The 19,027-nt window shown below is 36.9% G+C and overlaps 1 protein-coding gene across 4 annotated transcripts; it reads left to right on the forward strand.

The window, feature by feature from the left end:
- Positions 1–14: 14 nt before the first annotated feature.
- Positions 15–18,537, forward strand: CEP76 (centrosomal protein 76). Of its 4 annotated transcripts, none has more exons than XM_004320375.4 (12): positions 15–275; positions 964–1,119; positions 2,179–2,260; positions 2,884–3,108; positions 4,229–4,414; positions 6,295–6,392; positions 6,989–7,117; positions 9,192–9,380; positions 12,169–12,335; positions 13,372–13,705; positions 15,788–16,005; positions 16,786–18,537. In XM_004320375.4, exons 1-12 carry the CDS (start codon positions 213–215, stop codon positions 16,922–16,924), a joined length of 1,986 nt encoding a protein of 661 aa, XP_004320423.3. In that variant the 5' UTR covers positions 15–212; the 3' UTR covers positions 16,925–18,537. The 4 variants fall into 4 exon arrangements, with proteins under 4 accessions (XP_004320423.3, XP_019776328.1, XP_073646577.1 ...); XM_033837518.2 differs by lacking the exon at positions 15–275 and adding an exon at positions 299–554; XM_019920769.3 differs by lacking the exon at positions 15,788–16,005.
- The last annotated feature ends 490 nt before the right edge of the window (positions 18,538–19,027 follow it).

The following is a 19,027-nucleotide window of genomic DNA, read 5'->3' on the forward strand; positions in this document are numbered from 1 at the left end:
GGCGGGCGGGGCCGACCGGGGGGCGCTGGCCGAGATGACTGACAGGCGGCGCGGGGGCAGCCCGGCCGCCGTTTGGAAACTGCAGTTGGCGCCGCCAGGTTTCCCCGCCGGCCAGACGCGGCGGCCCGGGAGCGCGCGAGTCGAGCGGTCGCGGGCTCTCGCTCCGCCGCGGAGACGCTGCGGCGGCCGGGGAGCCCGAAGGGGAGCCCAGCATGTCGCTGCCTCCGGAGAAGGCGTCCGAGCTGAAGCAGCTCATCCACCAGCAGCTGAGCAAGGCGAGGCGGGGCGGGCGGCGGGGGCCGGGCTGGGGCGAGAGGCAAGCTCTGCGGAGTCGCGTCGAGCACAGCTGTGGGGCAGCAGGCCGTCGCTTCACCGGGGAGGTGGCGGCGGAGGGGCTGCCGGTGCTCTGGAGTGGAAGTGTTGCCGGTCCTTGGGGCTCAGCTGGGGCCCCGCAGCAGCCGCCTCCCGCCCGCCGCGTGCCTGTGCCGAGTGTCGGCGTCTTTCAGCCCCGCCGTGGTCTTGACTCGGCATTGTGTCCCCCAGATTCATAAAGGGTCAGTCAGTTAACTCACGGTCACATCTAAAAAGTTGAAAGCTGACACTTAGCCTTTGATCGTCTCCTGCAGGTCTCTGCTCTCAAAAAATTGGTTTCGGTTGAGTGTTATTTGTGGGGAAATGCTAGCAAAGGTAATAGATAAGGAGTAGAGCTTATTTTTAGAATTCGTACTAAAAAATTCATCTTTAAACGTGTTTTTCCTTTTAAAAACGTTATCTTTATTCTCAGTGAATTTCGGTGACAGTTTCACATTTATTGTTACTTTAGAGGTCTTTCTAAATTTAGTCTACACTCTCATTATGATTATTTTTTGGGGGGCGGGTCAGTATTTTAGAAAGAGGTTAGCTAGTTGGCAATCTTTGATTGATTTGTAACGTTGTAAGCCGTAATGCGAGTTTTCTGCATAGATGGATGTCCATGGCAGGATAAGAGAAATCCTTGCTGAGACCATACGGGAAGAACTGGCACCTGATCAACAACAGTTATCAACGGAAGATTTGATCAAAGCCCTTAGACGCCGGGGAATCATTGATGATGTGATGAAAGAACTTAATTTTGTTACTGTGAGTAATCTTTTAGAGGAAAAAATTTGAGAGTCTAAGTATATTCTCATGCTTACTGCTGCTCGTAGGGTCCATATTTGGGGCCTCTCCTTTTAGTAAAACTACTTTTTAAATAAGACCATTTTGTCTAGTAATATCCTTGTCTCAAGTATGAGCTACTCTACTCTTGAATGGAGCAGGTAGGATTATGCCTCAGTGAAATTGGAGTTATGGACCTGATTATTCCCTTTGCGGTGAGAGTTTTCTCTTGTTATTTTCTAGGTCTGTAACTTTAAGTATATATATTAGTCAAATTAGTTCACTCCAACCTAATTCTTTTTTACTAATATTCTATAATTTTTCTAGATTAAGCTTATTTTTAAAATAAACACATTCTTTTGGCACTGTGTTTTCTAAGATGAACAAATTATCAGTTTCTTTAAGAAAATAATTGTCTGCATAAGAACCTTCAAATCTTTTCATACAAATAGGTCAGTAGTGAGGTGATAGCCTCTCAGTACACAAATTAGTAAGTAGGTCTTCTTTTGAAACTGAGGCAATAATGAGAGACTGTGACCTCAATACCTAGGTAATATATTGTGAAAATTGGATGGACTTCATAATACACCAGGGAATAAGTGTTTTAGTACAGCATCCTTTTTTGGTTTTTGAGGTTTATAAACTCATTTGTTATAAAAATTGACCTAGTAACAGCTTCTGCTGTGTGAATGTGTCACTTCCTTATTAAAATCAGTTCTGGTCCTGGTGGAATCACAAGCCGGATGTTATATGAGGTTTGGAGAAAATTTAACCTTTTGTAAAGTGTTAAGAATTTGTTTTAGCATTCTGTGGACATGGCTTGAACATTAATTCCTTCGTGTTAGACTTTAGGAGTGACCAGTTGCATTACTGTTTTGGCAGGCTTTTCATTATTTTAACTATGCTAGGAAAGTAAGGACATTTTGAGGGGATTTTATCCTATCTACTTTTGGTTCAGTTCTTAGTCCCATTATTGGCATTTCCTTGCTTAACTATAATTTTTGTTTTCTAATTTGTTTTGATTTTTTTCTGCCATTCTAGGATAATGTTGATCAAGAACTCCCTTCCTCTCCAAAACAACCTGTTGGCTTTACTGACAGACAATCAACGTTGTTAAAAAAAAGTATGTATATTTCTTTTTAACATTAATTTAGTTGTGGATAGTACTGCATATTGATGGGCTGTACTGTTTGGTATTTGATAGAAAACATTTCGATTTTTTTTTTCCAGAATGAGATACTTATATTTTTGTGATTAATCATCCAAAAAACTTAGATTCTATTTTGCATGAAGTATATCAGAAGATTTAATGTATAGCTGGGTGGAAGCAAAAACAGGACCACCTGTTTCTCATATTTTATTGATATATCTTATAAATTGTACAGCCTTGCTTTTTTAATGGCAATGTAATTATCTAACAAGTATACTAGCTGAGTTGGTAATTGACTGAATTGCTTTGTGGAGGTGAAGGAATGTTGGATAATCAACTAAAAAATAAAGGTATCCTAAACCTTGGCTCTGACTCCTTTCTAGCTGGGAGAAAGTAGCCAGAGTGTAAATTCAGAAAAAGATATCGTATTGGGTATCTTTTCTTCGCGGGGTACACAGGGGCCTGGTATCTAGTAAATATGTTACTCTTTATTTAGTCTTTGGTTTTATTTCTGTCAAGTTATTATTTCCTATTGTCTTGATCACATTGCTTAAGTTAATTGGCAGTTTCCTCATATATATTGCTACACTTTACAGCTAATATTGATCCAACACGGAGGTATCTTTACCTTCAGGTTTTGGGTGGAAAAGCTTTCTTGGAACATCTGCAAGAACCTGAGCCTTTACCAGGACAAGCTTGTTCAACCTTTACTTTATGTTTACATTTTCGAAACCAACGTTTTCGTTCTAAACCTGTTCCATGTGCCTGTGAACCAGATTTTCATGATGGCTTTTTACTTGAAGTACACAGAGAAAATTTAGGTAAGGAGCAATAATAAATTGCCATTTAATTTTGTAAATCTTTGTTAGGTTTTATTGCAGTACAACTTCTGCAATAAACAACTTCTGCTTAAGGAGAGATTTATAATGGATGAATCTCCCAGTCTTTTGTTTTATTTTTTTTCCCTCGCTGCTTTTTTCTACTTAAACTACTTACACCTACCTTCTTGCTTTATTTTTTGCAAATTAGTTTTCCCTGAATATTATTTTTTGACTGTTTTAATGGTTGGTTCTTTAGTAATAAAAATTTAAATGCTTGTTAGGTGGAGAATGAGACAGGATCCTTCTCATTTATGAAAGATGGCTAGATTTATGATGTCACATAACTTTTACAATCAAAGTTTAGATGTGAATCTATTACTCATTTTTATGACTTTAAAATTATGATGCTTGATTACTGTAATTATTTTACATTGTTTCTTTCTGTAAAGGTATCTTACATATTTTAGTTGTCAGTATCAAAATCCTTATAACATATTTGTAAACTTAACAGTTTTATAATTATACGTTCAGAATTTTAGATTACTGAGATGGCTAATGCACTACTAAAATTTTGTTACTTTTTACCCGGTGAAAAATGTTACCTTAATAAGGCAGTTAATGGCTTAAATTGCTAGCTCCAAGGTGCTGGATATTTCAGTTTTGTGTAGGTAATACAGTGGTTGTTTCTAGAGGCTTTGGGATAAAGGTATTTTATTCCTAAAATACCTTTATTAAAGGGGAATAATGGTATAATGGTACCTTTATTAAAGGGAAATATTAAAGGGGAATGTTGACATATTTGAAGGCCTTTTATTGTGGTAGCATATATTATTTATGTACTTTTGAAGAGCAGACTTACCTCTTAGAGGTCAGAAAACACCAATATGCATTAAGTAACTAAGTAACTTGTCACAGTTCCCCCAGTCCTCTCAAAAGTTAGTGATACAAATAGGACTGTACTTTTATTCCCAGTCTGTGTAGCATGCTTCCTGAGGCATTGCCAACTTGCTCTGTTTGATTTTATTTGTTTATTATTAGTATCCTTTTCAATGAATGTATTCTTTTACATTGGTCTAACTGGATATGTAATGTGGTGTAATTTTTTTGTTTATGTTACTAGGTGATGGAACTAGAATGGCTGATTCAACAACAATGTTATCAATAAGTGACCCAGTTCATATGGTGCTAATCAAAACAGACATATTTGCCGAGACCACTTTAGTAGCATCCTATTTTCTTGAATGGCGATCGGTTTTGGGCTCAGAAAATGGAGTGACCAATCTTACTGTGGAACTTATGGGTGTAGGTATGATGATTAATATCACTGTTACCTTTTTATAGCCACAGTTGGTTTGTAAATACATTTTACATTTTAAAAATGCCTTTGTAAGCCAAGGGGGAAACATGTAAAAAGAGTTTCATTGGAATTACAGTGGTTCTGTAATTACAGTTCTATAATTACAGTTACAGAACTTCACAGTCACTCTGGCCTTGTCTAAAGGAAAAAAATTTTTTTTCTGTGAGATGCATAAAGAAATCTTGACGGTTTTTTTCCTCCAAATTTATTTGCTATAAAGAAAGTTAAGATTCTTCACACACACACGAACGCACTCACCCATACGTGACAACCTCCATCCTAGCACAGCCCAGAGTACTGCGCATCCCATCAGTGCCAGGGCCTTCCTGTACCAGCGGTTCTTGCAGAACATGGAGTAGGTATTCTTCTACCCTTTTACAGGTGGGAAAGGGGCTCAAAGAAGGGCTAATTTGCTCAATGTCAGTATCAATTGTAGTATTGTTTGAGAACGGAGATGGTACCTGTCTTGTCACCATTGTTTTCCTGGACTCTTGCATGCTACCTGATACGTAATACATATTTGCTAGTGGAATGAAAAACAAAATAAAACCTGCACTGTTTTAAACACTACATATTATGCAATTACTGGGTTGATCAAAAAGATCTTATGGAAAAACCTGGACGAACCTTTTGGCCGACCCAATACTTGTGGTATTGAAATTTGGTTACAGAGTTAAACTTGGCCAGTGGACAATAGAGCTTTAGTAATTTAGATTTTGATAAGTTAGAACCCAGAATACGTTTTTCCATAAGTAAATAGTAGGGAGAAAGCTCTATGTAGGAGATTTAAAAAAATATATATCTATTTATTTATTTGGCTGCGCTGGGTCTTAGTTGCAGCGTGCGGGATCTAGTTCCCTGAGCAAGGATTGAACCCGGGGCCCTTGCATTAGGAGTGCAGAGTCTTAACCACTGGACCACCAGGGAAGTCCCAGGATATTTATTCTCAAAAGAGATACCTATTATTTGTTTTCAAATATAGACCTAACACAATAGTAATAGAATGACCTGGAAATTTCTGATTCATCAAAGAAATATTAAATAGTTCTGGTATGAAGTATATTTGTTTTCTAATTCTTTAGATCCAGGCATGGATTAAAAATTTGTATGCACATGTAATGTGAAAAATGGGAAGGGATAAATGGAAATTTACTGTATGTGACAAAATGTATAAATATTTTCTGAGAATGAGGTGTTAACAATTGCTTTGTACTCAGCCATGAAAAGGAATGAAATTGGGTCATTTGTAGAGACGTGGATGGACCTAGGGAGTGTCATACAGAGTGAAGTAAGCCAGAAAGAGGAAAACAAATACCGTGTAATAATGCATATATGCAGAATCTAGAAAAATGGTACAGATGATCTTATTTGCAAAGCAGAAATAGAGACACAGATGTTGAGAACAAATGTATGGATACCAAGGCGGGGGGGGGGGTGGGAAGAATTGGGAGACTGGGATTGACACATATACATTATTGATACTAAAAAAAAGAAGAAGAAAAAAAACCCAGTTGCTTTGACTTTGTTTTTAATGAAGATAAAAATCAAGAATCATAAATTCTTTAGGTCTGGAAAGTCCTTTAAAATGTGATTTGGAAGCTAAGAAAATAGGTAATCTCCTTATAACTAGGTAAAGGCCTTTGAACAAAATAAAAACTAATTTGATTTGGTTCATTTTTAATATGAATATTAAAGATGACATTAAATATTATCTTTATTTCATGTAAATGGTAAAGTACAAAAATTCTTAAATTATTTTGGTTGAACTTTGATTGACTAAATATATATAGTATTAAAACTTCTGAAGTTACATTTATTTACATTTACAGGCACAGAATCAAAAGTTTCTGTGGGAATTTTAAATATAAAACTTGAGATGTACCCACCACTCAATCAAACATTATCTCAGGAAGTAGTGAACACACAGGTAAATAATCCTGAATTTCTCTTCTTTGTGTGTGTGTTTTCATAGTAGTATATTTACCTGTTAATTGTAGAAAGTGTTCTCTTTTTAGAAAATTATCATTTGTTAGTTTTAAGCAAGAGAAGGACAATATGAATCATTATTTAAAAATTTTTGTCTGGGGTCAAAAATGGTGGCTCTGGGGCTTCCCTCGTGGCGCAGTGGTTGAGAGTCCGCCTGCCGATGCAGGGGACATGGGTTCGTGCCCCGGTCGGGGAGGATCCCACATGCCGTGGAGAAGCTGGGCCTGTGAGCCATGGCCGCTGAGCCTGCACGTCCGGAGCCTGTGCTCCGCAGCGGGAGAGGCCACAACAGTGAGAGGCCCGCATACCTCAAAAAAAAAAAAAAAATGGTGGCTCTGACTACTGTATGGAGACTGGATTGTCCTGGGAAGTGTGAGAACAGGGAGACCAGTTAGGAGGCCCTTACAGACAAGCGATGGTGGTGTCTTCGATTAGGGTACTGGTAACGATGGAGGAAATGCAGAGATTTGTTACATATTTGAAGTAATTAATTAAGCAGAATGAATATAAATTGATATATATTTTTTAAATTTCAAGCTTGCTTTGGAACGTCAGAAAACTGCAGAGAAAGAGCGTTTATTTCTTGTGTATGCTAAGCAGTGGTGGAGAGAATATTTGCAAATTCGACCCTCACACAATTCACGGCTGGTTAAGATTTTTGCACAGGTTTGTAAGTTGTATGAGAAAAGCTTCACACCTGTATTTGAGATTTACTGTTGTAAATGTAAATTTCATTTAACTTGAATTTGTAAAATGTATTTATTTGAGATTTACTGTTGTAAATGTAAATTTCATTTAACTTGAATTTGTAAAATGTATTTATTCCAGACAAATGAAAGTTTATTTATAAAATAGAATGCTGAATTTGTAGTACTCTCTTACAGTAGTAAGTAGGTGAGTGACATAACACATCTTTGTTTTATTTTGGTTTTCTTTTTCAATTGTTTTTCTAAACCTTTTTTGAATATATTTGATTTAAATTAGATGAAAACTCATTTTGTTTAACTTGGAGTGTGTCCTTGATAGATACTTTGTACTAAATAATTAAGTACTGGGACACTTTGCAATTTATATATAAATTCAACTTTCATGTGCAGAATTGGGAGTGTAGGCATGTATTTTTTTGTTAGGGTACTTTTTTAAGGCAAACAATATTGCATGTAATAATTTTATTTAACCCATATCTCTAAGCTGGTGATCAGCAATATTTTACAGCAATTTTGTTATGTATCTCTGCCTCTGTTGTTTATTTTTATTATAATTTAAAAATATTTATTTATTTTTATTTGGCTGTGCCAGGTCTTAGTTGGGCACGCGGGATCTTTAGTTGCAGCATGTGGGATCTAGTTCCCTAACCAGGGATCGAACCTGGGCCCTCTGCATTGGGAGCGCAGAGTCTTAAATGCTGGACCACCAGGGAAGTCCCTCTGCCGCTACTTTTTCTGTATCCTAAGCCCATTTTCTCTTATTAATGAACCAACATAAGATAAATGATCACATCCATTTTTTTTTTTTTACAGCTTCTGAGGAACCATTCAAATATTTTATATGTATTCAGCCTCGAGTAGGTGCTTTCATAGGAGTATAGTGTATTTTGGGTAGTATTTCTCAGATCCTATACATTTGTCTAGCTTTAACCTACATTCCCTAGATTTTAGAACAGACTAAAAATGGTTCAGTTTCTAGGTGAGGAGCTTGAGAATGGGAAACCTAGTTGACTGGTGGTGGAAATGCGGGAAGTGGCTTCTGACTTTCCAATAGCGTTGTCTATACGTTGAATGACTGGGCAGGTGACGTCAGGACAAGGGTGAAGAGAAACCAGTTGAGGTATAACTGGCTCCCTGCTGTCTATATAGTCTAGGGTGCGGTTATTCACTGCCCTGTGAATCCCGGACCAGAGGGGGGACCTGCACAGGGAGGGAGGGAGGAAGTGGATCAGAGAAATGACACAGGGAAGAACTGAATAATGTCCTGTTGTGTATACATACACACCACACCTTCTTTATCCATTCACCCCTTGATGGACACTTAGGTGTTTCCATAACTTGGCCGTTACGAATAATGCTGCAGTGACCTGGGATGGGTGTGTAGGTATCTCTTTGAGATGCTGATTTCAGTAGCTTTGGATGTACATCCAGGAGTCGGATTGCTGGGTCGTACGATGGTTTAAGTTCTTACTGTCACAGGCTTTGGAGTCACATGGCTCATTGTTTGAATCCTGGCTCTGTTGTGTAATAGCTGTAGCTTCAGTTTCTTTAACTTTATTTATTTATTATTGTATTTATTTATTTTTGGCTGCGTCAGGTCTTTGTTGCTGTGCGCCAGCTTTCTCTAGTTGCAGCGAGCGGAGGCTATTCTTCGTTGCAGTGTGTGGGCTTCTCATTGTGGTGGCTTCTCTAGTTGCAGAGCATGGGCTCTAGGTGTGTGGGCTTAAGTAGTTGTGGCATGAGGGCTCAGTAGTTGTGGCACGAGGGCTCAGTAGTTGTGGCACATGGGCTTAGTTGCTCTGCATGTAGCTTCAGTTTCTTTATTGATGAAATGAAAATAATAAGAGATGTTATGAGGATTAAAAGAAAAATTGCAGGCACAACACTCAGTAGCCTAGTGCTGCATGTCAGGTGAGCACTCAAGAAGTGGTGTCCAGAATTACTTCCTCTTATTAATGTATTCTAAGAAAAAGTGTTAAAATTGGGAATGATTAACCTGTCATTACAGATAATGTTTTCCCCTTCTCCTCCAGGATGAAAATGGGATAAATAGACCAGTCTGTTCTTACGTTAAACCACTTCGAGCTGGGAGGCTTCTGGATACTCCAAGGCAAGCAGCAAGATTTGTTAATGTCCTTGGTTATGAAAGAGCCCCTGTTATCGGAGGAGGAGGTAAACAGGAACAGTGGTGCACTCTGCTGGCCTTTCTCTGTAGAAACAAGGTATCCTACACACATAATAGAACTAAAAACCAGTACATCATAGTTATTGTGAGTTTATGGTATATTTGTAAAAGAATTAACTTCGGAAAAAAGTACGTATTGTCAATTTGAACAAGTCACGATCTTGTTTTCATCATTTTCCTTAACATTTAAATGTCAGTACATTAAAAAAAAAAAACTTCACGGGATTCCCTGGTGGTGCAGTGGTTGAGAGTCGGCCTGCCGATGCAGAGGACGTGGGTTTGTGCCCTGGTCCGGGAGGATCCCACATGCCGCGGAGCGGCTGGGCCCGTGAGCCATGGCCGCTGAGCCTGCGCGTCCAGAGCCTGTGCTCCGCAACGGGAGAGGCCACAGCGGTGAGAGGCCCGTGTACTGCAAAAAAACAAAAAAACAAAAAAAAACTTCACATCTTTATTTTCTCAAGTAATTTCTTATTTAACATAATGTGATTTTTGTGAGGTGTAGGGACCTACAAGCACTATAGTGTCAGAAACCAAGGTGGAGAGGTAAACAGTGAATTAGATATAGCACCAAGACCAGAACCATGGTCTTTTAGTACTATTTATGGGTTAAAATTTGCTTAGATGGTACTTTATTTTTTTTTTTTTTGCGGTACGCGGGCCTCTCCCATTGCGGAGCACAGGCTCCAGACGCGCAGGCTCAGCGGCCATGGCTCACGGGCCCAGCCGCTCCGCGGCATGTGGGATCTTCCCGGACCGGGGCACGAACCCGTGTCCCCTGCATCGGCAGGCGGACTCTCAACCACTGCGCCACCAGGGAAGCCCGGTACTTTTTTTTTTTTTAAAGAGAAAATGGCAGTTACAAATTGAATATGGAAAAAAAAATGTTGGATTGCACGGTATTTAGTTCCAAATATAAGTATATATTTAAGAATTTGTGTATATATATTGATGTTGAACGTAAATGATTTCAGTAAACTAGTTTTATATATTATGGTATATTTTCTAATTTTCTGTGTTCTAAAATTTTGATGATATTATGAAAACAAGACTATCTTTAGCATTCCAACTCTGTTGAAACACAACAGAAAAAATAAATTTCTTTAATGTATTATTGTTTTGAAATAATTTTTAGTTTGAAGTTGTGTAAATAGTACATATGGGTATTCACAAGGCAAAGCTTATACATTGGAAGAAACCATTTAGATTAGAGATTGATTTGTCAATTGGAAAGCTTTTTAAAGACAATTGAAAACAGTTAAACATTACTTATCAAAAAAATTATTTTGATTTATTCCCAAGTTGTAGTTCCCAGAAGTTGTATGTATGGATTTAAACTTAAAATAAAAATTTCAAATATAGTAGGAATGGTACATATTTTAAATTATTATCTAAATAATTCTTTTGTAAAACAAATAATCACCCCCTTTGATTCTCTGTTTTATTTTCTTTACCTGAGTTTATTTGAAGAGATAGCACAGCTTGACTTAGAAGTTTGAAAATTATTTAAAATATTTTTCTTGCACAAACAATAGCTTTACAACAGTAAAGGTGAAATTTCACCCATAATTCTATTTTTCATCTATTTTATATTTTTATGTTTCTCTCCTGTGTATATATGATTTTTCCATAATTATAATTGATATAAATAAAATTTTGTGCCCTGCTTTTATAAATTAGCATTATGTTTTGAACATTTTCCTATGTGTTGCTACAGTCATTATGATCTCCATCTTTTAATGGCTGAATAAAGTTTTCATGAGTTGATATACAAAATCTACTTAACTGTTTTGTTGTCATAGGATCTGTTTTGCCATCATAGGAACTGTTTCTTTTGGCTAAGTTAGGCTTGCTTCCAATTTTTTTGATATCACTGCGAATGAATTTTTGCATTGAATGTCTTTGGTTATATTGTTATTTTTCTTCTGAAATTTTTTTCTAATACAAAATCTCATGTATAGAAATAACTGGGTCTAAAAGGTTGGATATTATATTTTTCAAAAGTCAATTTAACAATTATAAGGTGCTATTTGTTTTATTATTGTTAATTAAAAGACAGCAGTGTAGAGCCACTAATGCAAAATTTGGGGGGAAAGAAATCATCCCTCATTCTAACACTGACCTCAATAGTTATTTTTGCTTTTGTATATTACCTGTAGTCCTACACTTAAATATTTTCATATAATTATAGCCTTACTGTTTAATTAATTTTAATACTTTTTTCACAGAAAATATCAGATATTTTCTATTATTTTTGTTGTTTCATAATTTTTTAAAATTGTGAAAGTAATATAACATTATCAAAGAGAGTTTAGACAAGAGAAGGGGAAACTATATATATATAATCTACGCTAATTGTAGCTATTGTTGGTGTTCTGTTGTTCTTTTATCCAATCATTTTTTTCTATGTATGTATTTCCTTAAAACGATCATGTATAGATACTTTAATTCATTGTTTTAATTTAAGTTTGAGTATTTTCCTGTTTATTTTCATTTCCTACTATATGATTTGTCAGCTTGTGTGTTCATGCCCTTTAGCTATTTATCTTTAAATTCTTACTGCTTTCCTTCTATGTTGTATGAGTTTTTTATAAACTTTGGAATCTTAGAGTGTACATATTGATGACTATCAGATTTGTAGGCACTGACTTTGTAAAACAGGTGCTTTTAAAATTTGTATGTTCTTTTTTTCCCTCATTGTTTTAGCTTAACACTGGACTAATGATTAAAAGTGAAAATTTAATAATACTTTTTATTTGCAATTTTGTATTTAAAGAGGAAACAATATGAAGGAGTAAATAGTTAATTTTACTTCCTTTCATTTCCAGGGAGACTGTGAAGACCATGCCAACCTCCTGTGCAGCCTCCTTCTCGGATATGGGCTGGAAGCCTTTGTCTGTGTCGGGACAAAGGCCAAGGGAGTGTCCCACGCGTGGGTTATGACGTGTGGGACTGATGGAACCATCACTTTTTGGGAGAGTTTAACAGGACACAGGTTTGTCAACTAAGTTTATAAGGATATTAACATGAGGGTGTAAATGTTGTAAACTATAGGTTCTTTTTTTGTATTGATGATACTCAAAGACACGTATTGATAATTTTGGTTATGTAAAAAATTACTTCAAGTAAGATAGCTAGGAACTAAACTCTAAGAAAATTTGTACACCTAAAATGTTCTTTACCAACATGATATTAATAAAAAATGAATTATGTTTATTTTTAATTTTGTGTAATTGGCTTATGTTTCTTCTTTTCTTTTCTTTTTGGCCGTGCGTGCCACGTGGCATGCGGGATCTTAGTTCCCCGAGAAGGGATTAAACCGCGCCCCCTGCAGTGGAAGTGTGGAGTCTTAACCACTGGACCACCAGGGATGTCCTGGCATATGTTTTTCCTGATGATCGTCCCTAAGCCTAAAAATAAATACAAGTTGTAAATCATTTCTTTTGAAAATTTGATGTGGTTACCAACTCTGTGTTGGTAAATCCACTGTACTTTTTTTCAGTGTCATCAGATTTTGAAAGAGCGAAATGTTCCCTCCTTCCTGGAACATTCTCTTCCTTAGCTTCTCTCGTAGCACTGTGTTTCAGTTTTCATTATTCCTCTTTGGCTGTTCTCTGTTTTCCTTCATTTTATCTTCAAATGTGAGAATTCCTGAAGGCACAGCCCTGGGCCCTCTTCTCATTTTCCTGGGTTTTCTTTTTTCTTGGTTGATAATCATTTTAATTAGTTGTACCTAAAAATGTGTAACTAAATTATTTTGTTATATGATAAATGTTTTTGATCTTAATGCTATACACAGAATATGTTCTTGTGTTAAAGGAATAAAATTGGTTCTATATCATAAGATGTGCCATACAGTTAACATAGAGTAATCAAATTGTGGAAATAGAAGAAAGAAAAACAAGTATTAAACTGTACTCTTGGGAAATAGTTATGACCTTAAGTGTTAGAATAATTTTTTTCCTCAATAAGCTGCTGTTGTCTTATTTTTTAAGTTCTTATTATATAAAATTATGATTAACCTTTTTTAGGTACCTCCACAAACCTACGAGTCCTGATGAGCCTTCAGCTGCTGAACAGCCCAAACCGTTGTACCCGTATAGAACAATCGGTTGTGTTTTCAATCATCAGATGTTCCTGGGAAACTGTCAGCCCTCTGACTCAGTAGAAAGCTGTGTATTTGATTTGAATGATGAGTCCAAATGGAAACCCATGAGTGAGGAAGCAATTAAATCCGTTTGTGCTCCAGGGGCCACCACGTCCCTCCCTCCCTTCCCTCCGCTGTGTGCGTCCACGATCGATGCTTCGGTAACAAGCAATGAAATTGAAATGCAGCTCAGGCTACTGGTGTCGGAACACAGGAAGGTAATTAACACTGATGTTTGTGCTTTCCTGCAGTTTTTTCATTTGTTTATGTATTTAATAATTTGGGGGGCATGTAAAATAGTGCCAATCAATATTCTAGCCCTAAACAAAGCAAATTCAATCCCTTCCTTTATGAAGCTTGTAGTTTTGAAAATCATGAGAATAAAGTTCTGAGATTCAAAAATTTCTAAACTCACCAATACTTCGAGAATTTATTGCTTCCTTCTAGAAATGAAGAACGGTGGACTTGTTCAGACTTTTGTGAATTTGGATTTCCTCTTTTTAAAGTACTTACTCACATCATTCCCCATTGAAAATATTGGGTTAATTTTTTTCATATTCATTTTTTTCCAGGTTTGTTTAGTTTGTTTTGTTTTTCTATTACATTAAAGTAGGTAGATGTAAGATGGTATCCTCGTTGTGTCTTTAATTTGCATTTCCCTGATTGCTGATGAGATCAAGTTTCTTATTAGTCATTTAGATTTCTTTTGTAAAGGGCCTTAAAGGAAACATAAAAAGAACTAATCATAAAGGAAAAGATTAGTATATTTTAAGAACTTATTTTAAGAACTTATGTTCGTCAAAAGAAATCATTAAGAGAGTGAAAAAGCAGCCTTGGAGTGGGAAAAGTTATTTGCCACACATATAACCAACAAAAGACTAGAGTCCAAAACTTCTACAGAAGATTGATTTCTAATTCACCTTTTGGGATTCCCTAGTAGACTCCCCACCTTGGGTGAGCCCTGATACTCATGTTCCTTGAGACCATCAAAGGCAAGCTGATTATCAAGCATGTTCTCTGGGCTCCCAATTACTCTTAGCTTTGGCCTCTAAAATCTTACCTACTTGCCAACTCCTCAAAGCATTTAGGAATATGTTTTGGGAAGTATTTAATGTGGCATCTGTAGTGTGTTTGCAGCAATAGGTGGGTCAGGGCCCCAGCTCACTGCACTGCTGGAAGCCAAAGCCCCTGACTTGTGCCCTCCATTGCTTGTATTGCCTTTTAGTTTTCTTAGCTCCTGTTCACAAATGAAACCGATATTTTATTACATTGTAAGAGTTACTTTGTATAGAAAAAGAAAACAAAACTGAGCTGGATGCCATTGATGATCACTAGCTAAGTTAATGGTGTCTGTAAACCGGCAAGTGGGATTCGGAGGAAAAGTATAGGTGATCATAGACCTTGGAATCACTTGAAACCAGTTGTAACTGAATGTGAAATTAGATCTGTTATGATAATCAAAATATTTAGAATTTTGAGTTTGTTTGTAACATTAAAAAAAAATCACGTGTCTAGATAGCAATAGTTCATTTGATATTATAAATGACATTAGAATTGCCTTCAACATGCTTTAAGTTCCCTGAGGGCCTAAAGCCTGTGCTCTTCGGTACCTTTTACAGAATAAATGCTTGGTAAATATTTGAGCTTAATTATATATGCAATTGTTTGTTGACTTTTTTCCCATACTACAGTTGAATTTATGGTGGGAGCAATCAAATTAAGCAGATTCAACCTTGCTAAACTCTTTAAAGTTAAATAAAATGTGACCTCAGGGGGCTTCCCTGGTGGCTCAGTGGTTGAGAGTCCGCCTGCCAATGCAGGAGACATGGGTTCGTGCCCCGGTCCGGGAAGATCCCACATGCCGTGGAGCGGCTGGGCCCGTGAGCCATGGCCACTGAGCCTGCGTGTCTGGAGCCTGTGCTCCGCAATGGGAGAGGCCACAGCAGTGAGAGGCCCGCGTACCGCAAAAAAAAAAAAAAAAAAAAAAAAAAAAAAATGTGACCTCAGAATTCAGTGACACTCTGTCTTCCGCGGTAGGATGATTCCTTATGGTCTTGTGGATATTAAGGAAGTACAGGATTTGGAGCCTTCACTAACATTGCATTGGCCGATTTTTGTTGTTTCTCTAAGAAGTAAAACCTGATACCTGAGGTTCCTTTTATAATTTTTACTTCTGTGTATCCTTATAATAATAGGAAGCTAAGAAAATTATGACAGGTTTTAAAAATGTCTTGGCATACAGTAAAATAATCAATTATTAAAATCAATAAAATAATCAATTTCCCTTTCGATTGCTGTAGGATCTTGGCCTCACTACTGTTTGGGAAGACCAGCTTTCCTATCTCTTATCACCGGCTCTGGCATCTTATGAATTTGAGCGTACAACCAGTATATCTGCGGGCAATGAAGAATTTCAGGACGCCATCAGGAGGGCTGTACCTGATGGTCACACATTTAAAGGGTTCCCGATACACTTTGTGTATAGAAATGCGCGGCGCACCTTTGCCACATGTCTTCGGTAGGTGGATTGTAACATAGATGTTTCTGACTTAATCTCAGCCATCAGTATGGTTCTCATTTAGGAATGAGTTCAGAGTCACACAGGCAGCTCTTATGATACATCCTTCTGCCACAGGTTGTGATTCATTAGGACCGGAATGTAGCTCTAGAGAGTTCGGGATAATTTTCCCAATGGTTTTGGTGCAATTTAGTTGAGGATCACTGATTTTATATAGCGTCACTTTAAAAATTTATAGACCATTAGGAAATAGTTTATAATTTGAATAGTTTTACCAAAATTATAGAGCCATTGGTAGCAGAGACAGGATTTTTTTTTTTTTTTTTTTTTGTGGTACATGGGCCTCTCACTGTTGTGGCCTCTCCCGTTGCGGAGCACAGGCTCCGGACACGCAGGCTCAGCGGCCATGGCTCACGGGCCCACCCGCTCCACGGCATGTGGGATCTTCCCGGACCAGGGCACGAACCCACGTCCCCTGCATCGGCAGGCGGACTCTCAGCCACTGCGCCACCAGGGAAGCCCCAGAGACAGGATTTTTAAAAATCTTTTTTTTTAACATCTTTATTGGAGTATAATTGCTTTACAATGGTGTGTTAGTTTCTGCTGTATAACAGGGTGAATCAGCTATACGTATACATATATCCCCGTATCTCCTCCCTCTTGCGTCTCCCTCCCACCCTCCCTATCCCTAAAAATCATTTTAAATACTGACTTTCTTGGGAATAAGAAAGTAAAACCTAAATTCATTTCTTAATTGAATACATTTTCTTTCTTCTGTAGGTCTCCTTTCTGTGAAGAAATAATCTGTTGCCGTGGAGACCAGGTGCGACTGGCAGTTCGTGTCCGAGTGTTTACTTACCCTGAATCTGCATGTGCTGTTTGGATCATGTTTGCTTGTAAATATCGCTCAGTACTATAGGACTAACTAACATTTCTATAAGAATATACCTGTATTTTATTGGAATTTTACACGTTGTATTGATACATTACTAGCTGTTTAGAGGTTCATTATTTTAAAAATCACAGTCTGGCTTGGATGTCATATTTCACTTTTGTATATACCTGACTAATAATGTTTGAAAAAAATCATGATGTGTGTATTTAAAAATTAAGGATGAAAAACTTATATAAATCTGAGTGGAAGTTAGTATAAATTAAGTGTGTATCCTATTTTAATAAATGCTACTTTGTTTATAGGTAGTCAGTAGTTTAAATATGAATATAAAATTTACTCAGTTTTCTTTACATTAGCAGGTAATCAGAACGTTATTTGTCTAAGGGTTTGAGCCATAGTAAAATTAATATGATTATTATTTTTCATAGATTAATGGGATTATTTTATATAAGTTAGGAGACTTTAACTTCACAACAGATTTATTTATTACATAGATGAAAATACATTTTGATGAGTTTACCACTTTTGTGGTTTACCCATAACCATAGGGATATTTGTGGCTTTCCAGAGAGTTATGGGAAGATATGGATGCAGGAGCAGGGAAAAAACTAGTACCAGAAAAGCATAAATATTAGTAACAAAACAAACTGCACTTGAAAGTACACAAATAATTTATAAATATTTGTTAGTTTGATTCATTATAAAAGTGAATTGGGTATTTTAGAAAAAATTTATCATACCCTTTTGTTATGATGTTGAGAAATTGTTTTCTGTAATTAATATTGGCAGTCTGTTGCTGGCTGATTTTCTGTGGTCAGAGGATTCATTACTAGCCTCTCATGGAGTCCGTCTTCTGAAACCACAGTTTTTCTTTCTTTCTTTTTCCCTTTGTGGTAAAAACATCGATGTATATGTGATAAATCTAAATCAGAATTGTGTGTGAGGCCACTGAAAAATAAGCCTCTGTGAGCGCCTCCATGCCGATGTTTGATTTTAAATTGAGCACAGTGAGCGTTGAAGAAAGAGGCTGTAGCAGTTTGACTGTAAGAAGCTGCCTGACGGATTACTTTGCAGGTCCGTCAGCCTCTCTGCACAGCTCTCGGTTCAGTTCCTTCTCCCGCCGGGCTTCTTAGGAAAGTGACTGTGTACTGTTGGCTGTGCAAGTTATTCTTTTCATCACTTTAATTCACCATAACAAATAAGATGATTTAATGTTTTAAAAATTAAAGATATCCTAAAATTTACTTTTTGTTTTATTTTTACATATGATAACTATTTATGATTTCACTTATTTAAAAAATCTGAAAATATCTCTCCTGTATCAATTTTTATTGAAAACAATCAGGAGTTTCTTGAGAGATTGACATGACTTTAGAGGATTAGAGAGATATGAGTTAGACTTTTACTCTGTTGCTGGAATTACTCACAAAGCTATTGACAGAGAAATTGGCTTGTAGTTTGCAACTTCTGGAACAAACTCTTTATGAGGCACGTACTAAGAGGCAGACTGTATAATATATGAGATCAAGGCCGTGTTATCTTTGAGGCTGGGCTTTCTACCTTATTGTGCCAGAGTAACACAGGTACTTGTAATGCGCCTTTGGTGTAAATTCTAAAATAAATTTCCTTTTTATGCACTTTAATAGAGTCTGGCATGAATTAATATTTTCCTTTAAAGATGGTTTATTTCCAAATATTATTTCAGTCCTTTTATCACTAGAATTCTGCTATTCTTCTTACTAATTTTTCTTTTTAAAAATTAAATTTACCTTGTATATTTAGCTCTGTCATAAAAATTGTTTTTCTATTAAAATTGTAAACTTTTTAAAATATAATGCTTATATTGTGTTCTTTTTAAAAAAATATTTATATATTTATTTGGTTGTGCTGGGTTGTTTTTTTTTTAATATCTTTATTGGAGTATAATTGCTTTACAGTGGTGTGTTAGTTTCTGCTTTATAACAAAGTGAATCAGCTATACATATATCCCCATATCTCCTTCCTCTTGTGTCTTCCTCCCACCCTCCCTATCCTACCCCTCTAGTTGGTCACAAAGCACCGAGCTGATCTCCCTGTGCTATGCGGCTGCTTCCCACTAGCTATCTATTTTATATTTGGTAGTATATA

Source organism: Tursiops truncatus, chromosome 13, assembly GCF_011762595.2.
Source record: "Tursiops truncatus isolate mTurTru1 chromosome 13, mTurTru1.mat.Y, whole genome shotgun sequence".
Taxonomy (NCBI): domain Eukaryota; kingdom Metazoa; phylum Chordata; class Mammalia; order Artiodactyla; family Delphinidae; genus Tursiops; species Tursiops truncatus.

Coding starts and splice junctions, on each gene's coding strand:
- CEP76 (XM_004320375.4), top strand. CDS start 213: ATGTCGCTGCCTCCGGAGAAGGCGTCCGAGCTGAAGCAGCTCATCCAC. Junction 6,393..6,988: donor AGGAAGTAGTGAACACACAG/GTAAATAATCCT, acceptor TTAAATTTCAAG/CTTGCTTTGGAACGTCAGAA. Junction 16,006..16,785: donor ACCTTTGCCACATGTCTTCG/GTAGGTGGATTG, acceptor TTTCTTCTGTAG/GTCTCCTTTCTGTGAAGAAA.